This window comes from Diorhabda sublineata, chromosome 1, assembly GCF_026230105.1.
Source record: "Diorhabda sublineata isolate icDioSubl1.1 chromosome 1, icDioSubl1.1, whole genome shotgun sequence".
NCBI lineage: Eukaryota > Metazoa > Arthropoda > Insecta > Coleoptera > Chrysomelidae > Diorhabda > Diorhabda sublineata.
The window spans coordinates 19,049,544-19,068,628 of record NC_079474.1 but is presented as its reverse complement, the minus strand read 5'-3'; the positions used below and the strand labels follow the sequence as shown (position 1 = coordinate 19,068,628).

The 19,085-nt window shown below is 33.1% G+C and overlaps 1 protein-coding gene and 1 non-coding gene across 5 annotated transcripts; both read left to right on the top strand.

Annotated features, from left to right (window-relative positions):
* The first annotated feature begins 43 nt into the window (after positions 1–43).
* LOC130452557 (E3 ubiquitin-protein ligase hyd) lies at positions 44–18,780 on the top strand. 4 transcript variants are annotated; one of them, XM_056791915.1, is made up of 39 exons: positions 44–232; positions 1,160–1,354; positions 1,413–1,567; positions 1,844–2,001; positions 2,068–2,276; positions 2,677–2,852; positions 3,018–3,468; positions 3,525–3,823; positions 5,196–5,312; positions 5,377–5,621; positions 5,676–5,945; positions 6,006–6,285; positions 7,135–7,251; positions 7,508–7,775; positions 7,854–8,053; positions 8,105–8,363; positions 8,423–8,550; positions 8,725–9,034; positions 9,097–9,349; positions 9,404–9,851; positions 9,960–10,095; positions 10,506–10,738; positions 10,802–10,917; positions 10,975–11,131; positions 12,124–12,264; positions 12,352–12,578; positions 12,634–12,795; positions 12,856–13,285; positions 14,243–14,406; positions 14,458–14,613; positions 14,848–15,192; positions 15,248–15,579; positions 15,636–15,886; positions 16,714–16,857; positions 16,913–17,039; positions 17,097–17,303; positions 17,385–17,532; positions 17,592–17,822; positions 18,225–18,780. In XM_056791915.1, exons 1-39 carry the CDS (start codon positions 171–173, stop codon positions 18,435–18,437), a joined length of 8,520 nt encoding a protein of 2,839 aa, XP_056647893.1. In that variant the 5' UTR covers positions 44–170; the 3' UTR covers positions 18,438–18,780. The 4 variants fall into 4 exon arrangements, with proteins under 4 accessions (XP_056647893.1, XP_056647891.1, XP_056647892.1 ...); XM_056791913.1 differs by having other exon boundaries at positions 10,975–11,173; XM_056791914.1 differs by having other exon boundaries at positions 2,665–2,852.
* Positions 14,650–14,778, top strand: LOC130452567 (small Cajal body-specific RNA 8). The gene has a single exon (XR_008910981.1). It is a non-coding gene; the product is annotated as a small Cajal body-specific RNA 8 (non-coding RNA).
* Positions 18,781–19,085: the final 305 nt, after the last annotated feature.

Below are 19,085 nucleotides of genomic sequence, written 5' to 3'. Positions count from 1 at the left end.
TATCCTGCCTAGCTTCACTCTGGTGAATTGACAGTTGACTAACTGCTACTTCAGTTGAATCAAGCATTAAACATGATGGCGGATAGTTTCATGTGAACTTCAAAATGTGTTTAGAGACTGTTACTGCATCATAATTAATATTTGTAGTAGTGAAAAGTGTTTAGTTTAAAATGACTTCTTTACAATACGTGGTTCACCCCCTACCTGGGAGCGAGGAACAATTTAATGACAGGTAAAGGTCAGAAAATAGCAAGTATAGGGTTCAATGAATTTTCCACCATTTTCGACATGGAAGGTTTTGCTATTTCTTTATAATGTAGATTGTGACATTCCACCATGGAACCACTCCCTTATTTTCTGTCTTTCCAAACATCAAAATGACCTCTTTGGCAATTTTCTTCATTGTAAAATTGAGTTGAATTCGGAACATTTGGTTTTTTTTATTTGTAATGGTACAGGGAGAATTAAATTTTGATATAACTTGATCAGAATATGCTGCAATCCAACTGCAGTAATACCAGTGCAAATTAGTTTGAATGTGATGTTGTTTCTAATTGAGGCGTATCTATATATAATTTAAAATACAAAATTGGACATTTGAGATGGGCAAAAAATATTAGGTAGTGAAAAATCTGCTTATGATGATATCGATAAACATAGTTAAATTGATAAAAATATTTGTAATTACGAGTCAAAAATATTATGTATTTAATATTGTCAAGCTTTGAAACATACACACCTTGATGAATTGATTAGGTTATGTTTCACAGGTTTCAGTTTTGTTAATTGTTAGTTGATTATGACTCAAGTTTGAAAGGCTATTATTTTATTATCCAAACCCTATAACCTTTAGTTTGATTTTCAACTTTTATATATATTTAAGGCTGCTTCTTTGGATTATTTTGATTATAATTCTAAGTTATAATCAGGGTCAAATTAAGAAGTAGGGGAGCCTGGGGTTAAAATCGTCCCAGAACCCAGTTAAGAAATTCAAAATCAGCTCAAACAAAACATTTCCAAACAATTTTTGAAAAAAATGCAAATTTTGCAGGTTCCCTACGTGTTTGGAGCCTGCACCTCCAGACCTACCCCCCTAGGCCTCCCCATCCTTAAATCTGATGCTGATTATAATAAACAGTCACATTCATATCTGTTCTAGATTAAAAGAGGTAGCAGATAGAATAAACAGATTAGGACAAAATATTCATCCAGGATTATCAAATTTACGTACTGGCATTAAACGTATTTGCTTGGCACCTTCCTATATAGCTTTACTATTAGATGATGGCAGAATATGTAGAGTATCTTATAATGTACTATCTGACAGATTGGATTTAAGTAAAAATGAGAAAAAGTAAGTAGAAGGGACTTTATTTAATATTTAAATTACTATTTGAAAAAAAAAATTCGAGGTCTTGGACGACACGCAGTTCAGGTGGAGCAGGAGCGAATGGTGGAGGCGGCACAGGAGGTAGTGGAGGTAACAAACCTACAGGAGGAAGGGGTATTAGAACTAGAGCCAGAATAATGAGATCTAATACTGCTATTAGGGGTGGTAGCAATAGCGGTAAGAAAATTATATTTAATTTACCCAACTGCTAATAGAAAATTTGATTTTTAAACTTCATATAATCCCAAACAAGTTCAATAGAAAAAGGGTCAAATGGTTACATTATGACATGATTTTCAAACAATTTGTTTGGAATCTTAGTAGTGTTGAGACATGAGTCCAGGTGATTCAGTCTACTGTGTTTTATATTTCTTTCTAATTTCATGCTTCAAAAAGTAGGGAACAATATTTTTTTAAAGTTTTTAAATTTGACTCCCAAATACTTTTTAATAGGTAGCAGAGGAGCTCCGGTTATAATAGGCACTAGTTCATCTAGCAGTGGTCGCCCAATGGTAACTGTACCAGCTCCTTATGTACCAGAAGAGCTAGTTTCACAAGCACAAGTAGTGCTTCAAGGGAAAAGTAGAAACTTGATAATAAGAGAACTACAGGTGAATAAACTAAACTAAAAGTAATAAAACTGTTTATATTTCTATAATTTGTACTTTATTATTTAGAGAACTAATTTAGATGTAAATCTCGCTGTTAACAATCTCCTCTCTCGGGATGATGAGGAAGGAGAAGAGGGAGATGATGCGACAGATTCATATGTTCCTGAAGATCTAATATCCTTACTCGATGGTGGTTTTCATCCAGATCATTCTGTTATTATTGACGCCGATGCTATGTTTTCTGAGGATATGTTTGGTTATTCCGGAATTAGAAAGTAAGATACTCAAATTTAGTGCTCAAAATATTAACACAGGAACTATTATAAAATTTGTGTATTATGATTGAACATAATATTTTGAGTTCTTTAGATTGGAAACTTTTTGCATGCAGGCTACTTGTAAATTAATCCTATTTCTAATTTTTTCAATCAGATCCATCTTCAAGCTTTAAAATTATCTCGATTTTAAGAACTAATGGAGAATTATTAATATTATTTTATTTTTATATATGTAGTTAGTTATAAATTAAACTGTTTCTTTACTTCTATCTGCATCTGTAACATTTTTTGTTAATCTTTTTTGTCCAACCATACTTTTGTTTTTTGTTTGTTTGGCTTTTTTCACTAACTTTTGTTTGAAAATGTTTGACTTTGCTCAAACAAGCTTCCTTAATAGCCGTGGTAGCAGCAGCCGCAATCGTATACCAGACAGAGATGCACCAGCTGCAAATTCAGCAAATAATTCCGACAGAGACAGAGAAACCTTCTCCAGATGGAGAGACAGGCAATATTTTGGACCTAGAAGATGGCTGGAGTGTGCATTGAGAGATAACACATTTGATAAGGATTCTGGTAAGCAGAATAATTTTATATGATTTATTTTACAAAAAAAAACATCCTTAGCAAATCTTCTGCATAACAAGAAAACTTTTTTTTTCATTAAATCATAAGATATGTCTTTTGATTTACAAACATTATTATTTAAACAACACATGTTAAATGTAATTTAAAATACAGATCACAAGAAAAAAGATAATGCGTGCCCATTATGGATCTCAGATGATTTAGAATTTTGGCCAGAACCAGCTCCTAAATTCATCCAAATTGCAACACTCTACAGCGAACTGATTGCACTGTCCTCCAATGGTCAAATTTACCAATGGAAATGGAATGAACACGAACCATACAAACACCCAGAAAATCCCAACATCCACCATCCGAAAACCATACCATTGGGTCTAGTTGGAGAAAAAGTAGCACAACTATCAGGGTGTTCTATGCGATGCTCAGTAGCTACGGAATCTGGTAAAGTGGCAACTTGGTTGGATGAACTTTTAACACCAGCTGCCAGTAAACTTGAACATGCTGCACAAGCATACACTGAATTTCAAACTGATAAGATCTCTGCTTTATATACATGTCCTTTGTACACAGTTGCAAGATTAGAAAGTGGTAGTTTGTATTGGTGGTAAGTATTTTTTTAAATCAATCTAATACAAAAATATTCAACAACTTCAATTTTAGGGGTGTATTACCTTTTACTCAAAGAAAACGCCTATGGGAAAAATATAGAGCTAAATGTAGGAAACAACGACCTTCCAACAACCAATCTGATATAGTTACAGGGTCTCAAGTATGCATGAAAAATTGCCCAATGTATCAACCTGGTGCGATTGGTTTTACAGTAGCCAGTGGCATACCGAAAGTAGGACAATTACAAAATGCAGCTTGGACTTTAAGTGACACCTGCTCTTTTAAAATTATGAACGTTGTCTCCAATGGTACTGAGAAAAGAAGTGACATTCCTACTGCGAGTTCATTAGGTAAGATTTAATTTAAATATTCCTTTTATTTCATAATCTCTTGTGAAGTAATACACCATCAAAGTACTTTCGCTTTTTTGAATACCTTATGTTAGTGCTGTACTTTGGCGTTTATCTCGTGATACTGGTCAATTGGTGTAACTTTAGGAGCAAATAGTGCGGCATTTTTATTAAAGCTATTAGTTGTGGGTTAATTTTAAATGGGGGGCAAAAACGAACAATTTCGGCATATTTTTCTTTTTTATTTCTGTAAAGAAAAAAAAAGCTACTGTTGCTTACAGAGAAATATGTGAAGTTTATTATGCAAATTACTTAATAGAGCGCACATGTCAGAATTGGTATAAAAAATTCCCTTGTGGAGATTTTTCCCTCAAAGATGAGCATCGTTCTGGTACTGAAGTTGATGATGACCAAATCAAAGTCATAAATTAAGAGGATCGTCATATAACTGTTCGAGAGGTTGCGAAGAGGATACATATATTGCATTCATTCAACACAAAGAATCAACATTAGCAATAACAACCCTGAACAAAATGAAACTGACCCTTTCTTGAAAAGAATCATCTCTGGAGATGAAAAATGGGTCCTGTGCAGTAATATAATTCGAAAACAATCATGGAGCAAACACATTGAACCAGCACAAACCACGAAAGCTGAAAAACAACAAAAAAGTTCATGTTGTCAGTTTGACAGGATTACACAGGTATTGTGTTTTTGAGCTGCTTCCAAGGAACCAAACTATCAATTTTGATATTTACTGGTAACGATTAATGAAACTGAATGAAGCAATCAAAGAAAAACGGCCATAATTGTCGGAAATCGATTAGGTTTATTAGTGTTCCATTATGATAATGCGAGGCTACACACATCTTTGCCAACTCGTAGGAAACTACTGGAGATTGGCTGGGAAGTGATGCCACATATACAGCTCTGATCTGGCAGCATCTATCATTTATTTCGTGGTTTGCAGAATTCTTTGAATGATCAAACTTTCACAAATGATGATGACCTTCAATCGCACCTGGTTCAGTTTTTTGCTGATAAGAACCAGAAATTTTATGAGTGCCGAATCGTGAAGCTGAAAGAAAGATGGCAAAAGGTCATTGAACAAAATGGAAATATATGATTGTTTAAAAACTATTTTTCAACATTTACAATAATGTTGAAGTAGGATCGTTTATAGCGTTTCCATTAATATTACTACTAGTTTATGGTGTACAACTTTAATGGGTTTTTATGAATTTAAAAATTTGCTTCACTAAATTATTTTATTACCCCTGTTTTACTCTAAATTTTGGATTATATTATATTTGTCCAATGCAAGTTGCGAAAATATTAAAACTCAGTTTATTAATAATATCTTATTTCTTAGCTAATTTAGGTAGTAAAACAACAATAAATAAAGAAAATACTGATAGGCTAGATATGCCTCCACCACCATCTCCAGCTTCTAGTACTTGCAGTGATACAGGAAGTGTTAACAGTCATAGTAAGTACTTATTTTTTGAATACACATAGGGTCATTTATAAATCATGAATACAAAATATTACAGAACGCCAAAAGAGGACGTTAGTTACCAGTTCTGAACAAGGTGCTGAGCAAAAAAAAGATGAAGAAGAATGGCTGTTACGTGATGTGATATTCGTCGAGGACGTGAGAAGCGTACCCACAGGAAGAGTACTGAAAATAGACGGCGCTTATGCTGCAGTGCGATTTCCCACTGTTCATTCTAAGGACTCTAAGGATGTCGACGATATACTACAGGACTGTAGATTAATGAGAAAAGATGATTTACAGGTAATTGTTTTTAAACTAGCAGACATACAATTTAGCTGATTACATACTTTTTAGGTTATAAAATCTTCATCGAATTCCCGAGTTCCCGATTGTTTTCAAAGGACGCCTAGGAGAATTCAAATACCTGAAAACGGGGGTCAAATATTGACAGTAGCTGTTGACGGTCGTGGGATACATGCCATTGTAAGGAATGGTTCTAATCTAAGTTATGTCATATATAACATCAGCAGCGGTCGCGTTGAACAGGACAAACAATTTCCTAGTGAAACTGCTGCTTTTATGGGACTGTATCCTTCATACATTAATCTTACCTGTGCAGGCGAGGTAATTATACTGTGAAAACTGAATGAATTTCTTTTTAATGGAATATAGTTTTTTCTGCAGAGTTCTGAATCTATTTTGATTTTACGCGACGGGAACAATACTATTTACCCATTGGCTAAAGATTGTGCAGATGCAATTAGAGATCCACAGTTTTTGGACTTGCCACCTGTTAAATGTCTAACTGCAGGAACTATGGCTTTATCTGGTACTGGAACCAACATGAAAAACCAAGTGGCTATAGTTATTTTTGCTCTCGAACATCAACTGCTAATGCCGAAAATTTTGAGATGCGACTTGGAGGGGGTGAGACAGGTTTTGGCTCAATTGGACAGTGATTTCAGTAAGTATTTGTATTGTATGCCAAAATAATTCATATATACTAACATATATAACATATATATGTTAGTATGTATGTGCCAACATACATTAATGAAGTATTCCCAGATTCATTTACCAATATCGATTTTTTTGTAATTTGATTGATTTACATAAATAATGGAATAAAATTTGCAGAGCTTTTATTATCATTTACTCATAAAAATATTATTGTGTTTGGCGATCAAGTACCAACTTTTTGGCTTATTATGCCAGAGTCTATAGAAGGTGGAGCAAATTGGGCAGTCTCCTCCCTATTATAAACCACATATGCTTGATAGAATTTCATTCTGGTGATTGGAGTGACCAAGGTGAAATATCATTACTAGCTTCTTGCAGACACTCCATTCTTCTATATTTTTGTGTGCTTTGTCTTTCTAAAAATGGACTTATGGATCCCTAACTAGACAGTTCTACCCTCAGTACAATTGATAATAAGAATAACTAATACTTGAACTGTAAACAAATTTCTTTAGAGAAAAATGAGAGATTTGTGTTTGTAAACATAGTCAAAGGTGAAACATTGTTACTGTTATCATATTCTACACTAAATATAATCATGATGTTGCTCAAAAGTTCAAAAATTATTCTGTCTGAGTGAAATACCTCCAGTGTTCTGTTTCATCAATATACTGATTAATTTTGCTCTTCATTTACTTTCCATCCTGCTGTCTTCTATCATTGGAGTATCTGGCATTATTTCTCTTTTTACTTTACTAATTTCTTTTTCGTTAAATTTTACGTTCTAATACACCTCTTGTTATTTAATGTTGTATAAATTTGCAAATATTCCAAATATGTTTATATTTTCCAGAATCGCACAATTTGATAGGCAAATCATTTTTAAATGAAAAGTGTGATGGAAATCGTAATATCTTCCACGCAGTGGTTAATTCTTGTACTCCAACTTCTAACAAGGACCCAGAAACAGGTAAAAAATCAGTACATAATTCCAATTTCAAGCAAATTTTATGTTAACTAATAGTTGTATTAAAATTGGAAAAAACAGAGAATTAAAATTTGAAAATATTATAGGTTAAAATGATGTTTATTAAAATAATCAACTGATAGCAATTACTAAAACTGTTTCAAAAATTTTATTATGGATGTTTCTCATTACAATGCATATTTTTTCTTTATGAGCAACCATTAGCTATTTTTTAAATATTCCTGTAACAAATTCTTAGAACAACCAAATTTTATCCACGAAGAACCAATTCCTGCTCCAAATTGGCCGCCCGAATCATTCGATGTGGCATCTGGAGATGAAGATAGCTTGATGAGTTTAGGAAGTAGTGCAGCAAACAAAGGTGGAAGCGGTAATCAGAACCCTCCATCTAACAATTTGGTAATTGATCCATCTGAAAGACGATCAAACGCTATGCAAATCTTACATGCGCTGTTGTATGATTCTTCAGTGCTAGAATCACATTTGATTGAGATGCTATGTGCCAAGTAAGTATGTTATTATTTAGATTAATCCTTCAAGAACTGGAACATTGAATTTTTTTATTAGTACTATTGTTTTTTCAGGGATGCTCAAGGACAAACCCCATTTATGTTGGCTGTTTCATCAAGAAGTTATCCCGCCGCTTTGGAATTATTTGAGAAAATAATTAAACTGGGTACTCCTCAAGAGCGCGAAGAGATGATCTTTCCAAAAGGATCCAATCCTGACCAATCCCCCTTACACGTTTTATGCTGTAATGACACCTGCAGCTTCACCTGGACAGGTAAAATTCATATCATTAATTGAAACAAATGATATGATTTTGATTTTCTAGGTGCTGAACACATTAACCAAGATATTTTTGAATGTAGAACGTGCGGTTTGACAGGCACTTTGTGTTGTTGTACTGAGTGTGCACGTGTTTGTCACAAAGGGCATGATTGTAAATTAAAGAGAACATCTCCAACAGCTTATTGTGATTGTTGGGAAAAATGTAAATGTAAAGCTCTAATTATGGGAAATCAGACAGTGAGATACGACCTTTTGACTAGATTGGTTAATGAAACTAATTTGGTGTGCTTACCCAATTCTAGGTGAGTTTAAACATATAATAATTGATGTGTCTTTTATACAATTTTTATTACGTTTGTAGAGGTGAAAGCATCCTCCTATTTTTGGTTCAAACTGTAGGAAGACAGAACCAAGAACAAAGACAATTCAGAAATTCTCGTTCGAGAACAGCATCTTCAAATTCACGTAACAAGACTCCATCTTCAGATAGTAAGTAAAAAAATTCAGAAATCTTAAATCAAATTTGCTGGTTGAACTACTGAGAGATAAAACTTGATTGATACTTTTGCATCAATACAGTTCAATTTCTATCTCAGTAGTTCAAATGTAACAAATCTGTTTTTAAGAAATTTATCAAATTTTCCTTTTATTTCTTATCACTAGTTGAATCGGATATGCCTGAACATGACTTGGAACCCCCTAGATTCAGTCGTCGAGCCTTAGAATGTCTATTAGGTGATTGGAAAGCCGTAAAAAGTATGATAATGTCCGGTGCAATCGAATCTAAAGAAAACCATTATGATGATCAACCTTATGTGACTGGACAAACAGGAACTACTTTATTAGACAAATTCACTCATTGTTTCTTTGTGAAATGTCAGATGGTATTGGATGTTTTACTTGAAACTATAATCAAAGAAATGAAAAATTCCGACCCCAAATTAAGGGAAACTGCACAATTGGTTGCTAGGAGGTAAGTAATAAATTATAATTATAGAACTATAAATTTTACATTTGTTTCTTCTTATTTTTTAGATTTGTTAGGTCAGTTGTGAGAATATTTGTTATATTCAGTATTGAAATAGCGCCAAACACAACAAAGAGACAACGTTTTGGTAACCAAAATTTACCTTTGAGTAAATGCAAACGTGTATTTCAGTCTTTGTCAAAATTATCTATAGAAGAATTATGTGAGACTGCAGATTCTCTAATTGCACCTGTACGTTTAGGAGTAGCAAGACCAACTGCCCCATTTTCTTTAGCGACGTCACCTAGCGACATTCTAAATGTAAGTTTGTTTTCAACATATTATGAATTTGTTATAAAGGTCATTTATTTTTAGGGTTCAGAAGAATTATTCTTGGTTGATCCCCTAGCTCCATCAGCAACCACTGGTAGATCAGTAAGCAACTCACAATCATCTGATAATTTCCCATTTTTAGCAGAAGCTGTTAGAAGGGTAGTAGCTAGCAGAAACGATTTATTAAATGATATAAACGATGGCGAAAGTATGGCAATTGATAATGACGAAGATAATGCTTCAGAACATGATGATATGCCAGCCGTTCGTGAATTACCCATTGCAGTACGTCAAGCGTCTTTAAACGAAAATGAATCACAAGAAGTTGCTACTGATCAACAGGAAAGTAGGATGCAGGGTGAGGAGAGTGATCCTGAATTAGATCTTTTAGCTGAAACTGAATCTGACAGTGATGATAATCACAGTAACCAAGATGCTGCTTCTGCCCAACGATCTGTACAGACTGGAGCTACAGCTGGATCTGACACAGGTTAGATTTTATTTTTGAATCTTATGTTATCATTTGCAACAAAGAAAAATAAAAAATCTTCATATAGATCTCGTTTATTTTATATAATGTGATATACTTTTGTAAAAGGTGGTATGCTACTTTTCCCAGAAGATGAAAGTGGTGAATCGTCACAACAGGAGGAAGAAGAAAGTGAAGCTGGAGAAACAGACGAACAAGACACAGAGGATTATAGTTTAACTGAAGAACAATTGGAAAGGCGAAGGTTAGTTATTAAAAATTACAAATATCATGTTGAAGACACCTTCTTCTCATTTCATTTCACCTTTTTTGTTGTTAGTTTAATGTTCTACTCCCTATTGTACGTATTTGTTCGAGTATCTTTGCCATCTTCTACAATTTCACTTGAAGTTTTTCTTATTTTGAACTTAGTTCCTTTATATATGTTTATATAATTAATCTGTCCGCTCACTTTATTTCTCTATCCATTATAAATTCCTCTTATATTTGCCTTTCATTTTTATTCCTTCAATTATGTTATTGGTGCTTCTTATATCCTGTCTTTTCATTTCCTCTAATAATCTCCACATTCCTTATCAAACTGAAAACAAAAATCTTTTTATTTATTTCTTTGTTCTTTGTATTTTTATTATCAAATATAATTTTTTTTCAAAGTAATGCTGCTGGTCATGGACAACGCACTAATTTAGCACCGCAAAATATGCAATGGGCGATACGGTCACGTGAAGCAGGCAGATCTCAAGGAGTACGTTTACCAAATGGTTCCAATTTGGTATTTATTGATCCTAGCTCTCTTAGAAGATCTGCCACAGGCAATACCACAGTTGCGACTAGCTCTGAACCTATCACTATGGCAACCACAGCAAGTTGCCTAGCTAGAGCTTTTGGTAAGCTTCCCAAACATCCTTATTAAATTATTTCAGCTATTAATTCTCACGTTTGCTTTTTAGGAATCGTAGTTAGACAAATATCAGATTTATTATCATTAATACCAGATATGAACCAAATTCTAACATCTCAAACTGCCAATATGGATGTAACTCAAGAGGACTTATACAATTTACAAGTAATTTAACAGATACAATTTTTTTAACATATTCTAACTTATTTATTTTCTTTTTAGATTTACTTAGAATTTAGACTGAAACCAACGTGGGATTGGTTATTAACTGTTATGGATGCCACTGAAGCTCAACTCAAATTTGGAGCTTCTCTAACAAATTCTTTGGATTTGACGACTACCGGAAATCCGTTAAACACAGGATCAAATAGCACAGGAGGTGGGCGTCGTAATATGCCTGCTACATCTTTAACTTCTCTAGGTGTTTTGGCTACTTTGGATAATATGAATAGTATTTATGCCTTGAAGATATTAAATTTAACATCTTCTAGATTAATTATGAATCAAATGACTAAAGCTGCTTCCAAACTTTAAATGTTACTTATAATGACATACATATATTTCTATGAAATCGAAATATTTTAGTTTTCATATCTATTTTATTCTAAAATTGATATGTCATTTCTATAGTGTCTTGTATTAGTCCAAGAACTTCTTCATTACTTATTATCTATGATTCTTGTGCGTTGTTTCCATCTGTCTTTCATAAGTTGTTTTGTTCTTCATATATCACAAATTGGAATTTTATTTCTACTAATTCTAGTAATTTGATGTTCTCAACATCTATTTCCATTGGTTCCTTTCCATAACTTTTTTCTAGGTGGGTTTATGGTGACATTTATATTTTAATAGTTGGAATATTATTTCTTCTCTAAACCTGGTAATTTGCTGTCCTTTACCTCCATTTTCTCATGGATACACGTTCTTGATCCTGTTGAGATTTCTAAGTAAATTTAAATATCTTCTAGTTATTATTATTATATTAGATTATTATTATCTTCTTTACAAATTTGTATAGGAGATACACAATGTTATTTAATATAAAAAAGCATGCAACAGTTTGGAAGTTATTCATTTTACATTAAAAACTTTTCTAGGTATAAATATGTGGAAATTCTGCTTCTATCGCTTATAAAATCTACTAATTTTGATGACCTAATGAAAATATTCCATTGAAAATTAATTTCTGTCTATTCTCTCATCAAATTATTTTTCTTCCTATATTTTCTTACTCTCCTCACTTTTTATATGGATAAATTACTTTTTAAAACCCCAATTTCTTTCATATGAAAATTTTCATTGGGATTTTGATTTTCTTAGAGTACATATCTCCCAGGCATATTATAAAACTATTTTTCTTCTAATTTCCAGTAACTTCTAATTCTTCCAACAACATTAGATCTGCGCACAGAGCACATACGGTAACTGGTAACGCAACAAATTCCTCTGGTAATAGATTAGTTGGTTTTACTACCAATGTAGAAAGTGGTAGAACTAGAACCGACAGAGAAAGTAAGTATTATTATTTGGTTTAAAACATTTACATAAACTAGCTTAAGTCAGTTTTTATTTATATCTGACATTCTATATTTTTTTTAGCTGGAGATGCTCATGCGGCAAGAAGAGAATTCCTTTTGTACTGCCTTTCTCTCATGAGAGCCCATAACAACGAGCACTTAGATTCATTACCGGTTCTTGATGTATCCGCTCTAAAACACGTAGCATACGTTTTTGATGCTCTTATTTATTACATGAGATCTGGAAATGCAGACAATGATCCAGAATCCCGAAGAGAAGGTTTACCTTTACCCACATGGAATGATCCTGTAAGAAAAATTTTAAATATTACGTTAAGACTTGTAATAACGAATTTTATTTTAGGATGAGACAGAAAATGAGGAAGCTGAGGAAGATATCGCTGTTGCCATGGATACGGAATCTTTAGATGACCAAGACGTTTCTAATTTGGCCAATATCAGTAATACACTTAACACATCTCTTCAAAGTGGAACAGGAAAGGGACGAAAACATTCATTTTTCCAGGCAAGTTATCCTGATATATTGTGATTATAAAAAATTATTAAACTTCATTTTTATATCCAGAGATCAGAATCAACGCTATGCTTGGGATGTCCACCTCCGGATCCCTTTGATACCCCATTAGCTGAAGCACTTCCCTTAGCAGATCAACCCCACTTGCTTCAACCAAACGCCAGACGAGAAGAACTATTTGGTATACCTAAACAACCAGTTACTTTAACTGCTGTTGGTACAAATTCAGGAAATCCTTTAGAAAATCTACCAACGAAATTAAGTTTATCTACAAGAACTACAGAGTTTGGTATGAATCAACCAGCTAAAGCTAATCATCCTATATCAGTTAATTTGAATGTAATGGGACCAAACCCATTGGTGTATCCTCAGAATTATCAACCAGACGAAGACAACAAATGTAAAGAGATGCATGGTTACAGTACCAATAGTGTAGATGCTACTACTAGTACGAGCCCAATAGTAACTAAATCTAATGAAGGTAAGAAAATTTTTGATTGTTTTTATATGGGTTTCTCTTTTTTTGAGACCCTACGAACTGAATGTAAAGAAAAGTCTTTTGGATATCTTCTTTTATGAGCTGTACAAAGATATTCTACAATTATTAGAGTCTATGCCATACTAACACTCATGATTGTGAAAGCAGTAATCAAGTATGAGGCTAGAACAGCACAAGGAAAACACCTGACAATGTTGAAAGGCTTGTCTGTTTATATGGCGAGAGCTATGAGAACATTTCTAACTAGAGCATTTTAGATTATCGCAGTTCTCACATAGCTTCTGTTGACAGACAGATCTAGAGAAGGTACAGACAATGAGAGTATCAAGAATTAGGGAACCTAGTTCATACTAACAAAGTATATCTTACTCTAGTAACAAAATGATTAAGAAATTAAGAATTGAAGAGATCTTTATGAAGTTCAGTAGGATAGAATTCTGAAGAAAGAAATATCATTATGTTAGGATATTACACCATATCAGTTGGTTCAAAAACCACCACTGTACTCAAAGCTGCCACGGGAGTGCTAAAAACATCCTGATTCAATAAGCAAGAATGATTGATTTTGGATCTATTTAGTCTTGTTCTCTCATTAGACAAAACACTAAAGAAAGTTCAATACATTTGTCTGAAAAGTAGCCTTTATTGGTCCAGATCCTTGCTAAGACCAAAAGATTCTTTCTAAAAAATGACCCATCTAACTAAAAAAATAGTTAACCGATTAGTCTTATCAATTACATAAAATTGACGGTTGATTTTTTTTATATCTTCAACCTAATGATGTGGATTTGCATCAAGGAAAACCCAAATATGTCATTTTAAGTTTGCTACTTAAATCTATTGGCCAGCACTTATCTGTCCAGTCATCGATTATGCATTGATTGTAATAGTCCCTCAATTCGTCTATCCATGTTATTTAACGTTTCTGTTTATTTTAAGAAATTGTAAGTGACAAACCTCAAGATTTATCTAAATGCAAAGAAATGCAAACATCGGACGTATATCCTTCAACTTCAACGGAAAACCCTACACTTTCAAGGCCACAAATTATAGTATCTCCCAGAAAATCGGACAGTACAATGTCATTCACCAGTCATGAATCGGTAAGAATGTATTAAATATCAGACAATATTTTATTAATGTTATATTTTTAGGCACAATCAACTAACTCTGTACCAATGTTAGCATCTGCTGATTGTAATCAAGATAGTTGTGCTCAAAGTTCATTAAATGATGACGTTACAGATTCGACGGTGCCGTCTTCTAGAAGTCCTAGTAAAAGTGTTATTGTCAGAGCTAGATCTTCAAATGTGAGTAATTATTACGTGTCGCTATTGAATGAAATATGGAAGTTACATACGTGTATAAATGTTACTATAATTTGTACATCACTATGCTTCCAATATTATAATGGCTCTCTGATGACCGCAGTTGTATGAAGTCTTAAACTGAGGACAGATACGGAGTCGACATTATTTTTTTTATATAACCAACATTTTTTTCGATCCTCCGTCTATTCTAATCTTTATTTTGTTTGTTTTTAGAGTCAAAAAATAGGCGAATCTGATATAGTTATGTCTCCATTGGACATATCTCAATCAGAAACTTTAGAAAACCAAGAAATTTCCGCAAACGTTACAGTGGTAACAACACCAGTAAATAATGAAATTCCTCGCCCCACTTTTGGACAAACAGTATCTCATGATTTACTCTTGGGTAGATGGAGACTTTCTCTAGATCTTTTTGGAAGAGTGTTCATGGAAGACGTGGGATTAGAACCTGGCTCCATAGTATCAGAATTAGGCGGATTCCCAGTTAAAGAAGCCAAATTTAGAAGAGACATGGAAAAGTTACGAAATAATCAACAAAGAGACCTGACTTTGTCAAAAGTGAGTAACTCTTATTTCATATCTAGCCGAAAGTCTACAAATTTTTTTTATTTAGGTCGAAAGAGATAGAACACAATTACTTATTCAGACTTTTAAAGAATTAAATACACAGTTTAATAGCTACAACCGTCGAACTTGTTCTTCCTCACCCCCCTTAGCCGTAAATCGTGTTAAAGTTACTTTTAAAGATGAACCAGGTGAGGGCAGCGGCGTAGCTAGAAGTTTTTATACCGCCATAGCAGAAGCCATTCTATTAAACGAAAATTTACCTAATTTAGAATCAGCACAAGTCGATAATAAATATCAATACAGCGTTTTACAGCGACTCAGAAGAGATAGAGATGTTTTGAGAAGATCTGTACCACCCAGAAATTGGAGTAAATCAAGGTAATTGAATTTAAAAATAACTTAGTTTGTGTTGTTAAAAAAATGATCGTTTTCAGAGACCACCATCGACGTACGATGAGTGCAGAAGCTAGACCTTTTGTTCCAATGGACAACGTACACCAATCTGACGCTCCTTCAATGCCAGACATTTCTACAGCAGCAAATAACCAACAATCTCCTTCTAATGCAAATCAACCTGCTCCGCCAAACAGAAACGAACATTTGACCACTCAACAGCAACATTTAGGTGAAAGGTTGTATCCCAAAGTGTACAATTTGCATCCTACTTTTGCTAGTAGAATTACTGGTAAGTTCTAGTGACTTAATTGAATATCTTTGGCTTATAATTGATCATCAATGTTTGTGGCAAATCTTTAGAGTCAACAACATGGAGATCAAATTCAACATTTACTAATAAACATTATATAGTAGAGTTAGAAAGTTTTGTTTTGAATAATATTTTCGAGAATTTTTGTGAAATTGGCTTATCAATATCTTATCTCATTCTGTAGTTATAAGGTGTGGTTCTACATATTTGTACAACCAGACATCTTTTCAAAAACGATAAGAATTATCGAGTATCATATTTAAACCTAAAATTTTGACACAAATAAGCAAAAATTTCGTGTTTAATTTTTGTATTGTACTGTAGATGGTATAAAAAAACTGATGCTTGCAGTGTATTATGCTCAAACAGATTTGGATTACATTTTATGCAAAGAAAGTTGAATGAGCAAATGGTTTTGTCAACTTTGATATCAATTAACTGCAGTGAAGACCGTATGTATCAATTGGTTAAGTTTAAACTGATCAGAAGCCTTATATGAGAAGAGACAAAAACAATTATATCAATTTATATAATGAGCACCTTACGTTTTAAGAAACTTTTGAAGTTGGAAGAAAAAATGTTTAATTATTTGAATTGTAATTATTAATTTCCGCTTAATTTGTTTACTTGGCGAAAACAATGAAAATCGGGCAAATATTTACTTTTTTCTTTTATGGATCTAATATTGCAAGGTTAGATTGTCTTATTTCTCGATATTTATCCATAATAACACTCAAATTTCGTTATTTGAAATATTTAATTTTTGAAACTTGAAATAATTCCCTATATATTTCTTTTATTTACAGGAATGCTTCTAGAGTTATCCCCAGCGCAGCTTTTACTATTACTAGCATCTGACGAGTCTCTTCGCAGTAAAGTAGAAGAAGCAGTTGAAATGATATTAGCTCATACACATTCCCAGTCAGAGATATCATCTGAAGCCATTTTAGGTATATTTAAAACATTTTTTTATTCATTACTGTTACTACATTTCTACTATTTTAGAAGAAACACTACAAGATGAAGAAGATGTAGCCCCGCTTTTCTATTGTCCAGGAAAAAGAGGATTCTATGCACCTCGACAAGGAAAAGCTACTTTCGAAAGACTTAACGCTTTTAGAAATGTTGGAAGGTAATGGATTTTCCCACGTGCACTAATCTGATGATTAATATTGAATTTGTATTTTAGATTGTTGGGATTGTGCCTGTTACAAAATGAATTGTGCCCAATATTCCTTACTAGGCCTGTATTGAAATCAATTTTAGGACGACCGATAAAATTCCACGACCTGGCATTTTTTGATTCGTTAGTTTACGAATCTTTGAGGCAGCTAGTAGTTGGTGCTGAAACTAAAGATAGCAAAAGCTTATTTTCAGCATTAGAACTCAACTTTACGTAAGTTTATATTTTATCCTTACATCCCCACATTATAGAGGTATATCAATGTTTTGTTTTAATACGTGTTTGATTTTATAGAATTGATTTATTCCCCGAAGAAGGAGGAGGTACAGTAGAATTGGTCCCAGGGGGAAAAGATTTAGAAGTAACATCTAGCAATGTATATGATTACGTTAGGAAATATGCTTATTATAGGATGATAAAAGTTCAGGAAAAAGCAATAGAGGTAAATAGTTTATAATATTCAAACTATTGTTTTGTATTTTTTATAAATATATTTTTTAGCATATAAAAATCGGTGTGTTTGACGTCCTTCCGGAAGGTTCTTTGGACGGTTTGACAGCTGAAGACTTGAGACTACTTTTGAACGGAGTCGGAGATATAAATGTCGCCGTTTTGATCTCATATACGTCATTTAATGATGAATCTGGAGAAAGCAGCGACAGACTTGTCAAATTTAAAAGATGGTTATGGTCTATAGTTGAAAAAATGACTCACATCGAAAGGCAAGACTTGGTAATAATTTCCTACTTTTTTTATCAATTCATTGAAATTTGTGCTATAAAATGAGATATAGGCCAGTTCCTATACAATCTACTACTAGTCAAAATTTTGAAAAATATGGTTGTACGATTCGAGATGTAAGTGGATTGCTGAAAACTCGTACAATATAACACAGAATATAATACCAATTTATTAGTTATATACTAAAAAAACAAGTGATAATAGTGAGAAAATAGTTTACAAATAGAAAATTACTAATATTCATCAGATACCAACATTTGAAAGGGAATTTTAGAAGAATTAATGAAAATTTGACGGGAAAATTTAAAGTCTTATGATTTCTAGAGTTCTCTAATTTTGAGATTTAGTTTTCCGATTCTTTATATAAGAATAATTATATTTGTTCATTTTAAGGTGTACTTTTGGACGGGCTCCCCAGCTCTACCAGCAAGCGAAGATGGTTTCCAGCCAATGCCTTCAGTGACTATCCGCCCGGCAGATGACGCTCACTTACCAACAGCTAACACCTGCATATCGCGATTGTACATCCCACTTTATAGCAGCAGAACAGTTTTGAGACAGAAACTTCTACTAGCGATCAAAACGAAGAATTTTGGATTTGTGTAATCAAAACAAATTGACTGTTTTCACATTTCATAGGAAGATTGAAGAAATAAGAATGCATTTCGATTCGTCAAGAACAGCAGAATTCGTTGGAAACGTGATTAAACTTTTTTCTTTTTACTTCAGAATGTATTTATTTTAAGAATTGTATATAGATCAAATATTTGTGGCACAATGTGTAGGTTGTTTTCTTTTTTAAATTAGAAGTAAATGTTGGTAACTTAATGCATTTATTTTTTAAATGGCCCTTTTTGCAATTCTTAGTCAAATTATAAAATTGTTAAAAGTGCAATTGAATCCTAAATGGCATAATTTACATTAAAAATTCGACAAAAACACAAATGATCCGAGAACTATAAAAAGCTGAGAAGAAAATGAATCTTCCCTAGATCAATAAAAGTTTGAATGGCTTAACATTATCAAACACATAGGGAGAGAATTTTTTATATTTTTTTTTTTTGGTGGAGACACATGGTTCACATTATTCCAATCCAGCACTGCGATGCTACTAGAATAGAATAAAGCTGCATTGAAATTTACCATTCCATTAATCAATCCAATTGACTGGAATGGTGTGAACGTTGAACAGTGAACAGATATTTTGCTTTATTGTGGATTTGTATAGGTAATTCCTACTTCTGAAGTTAATTG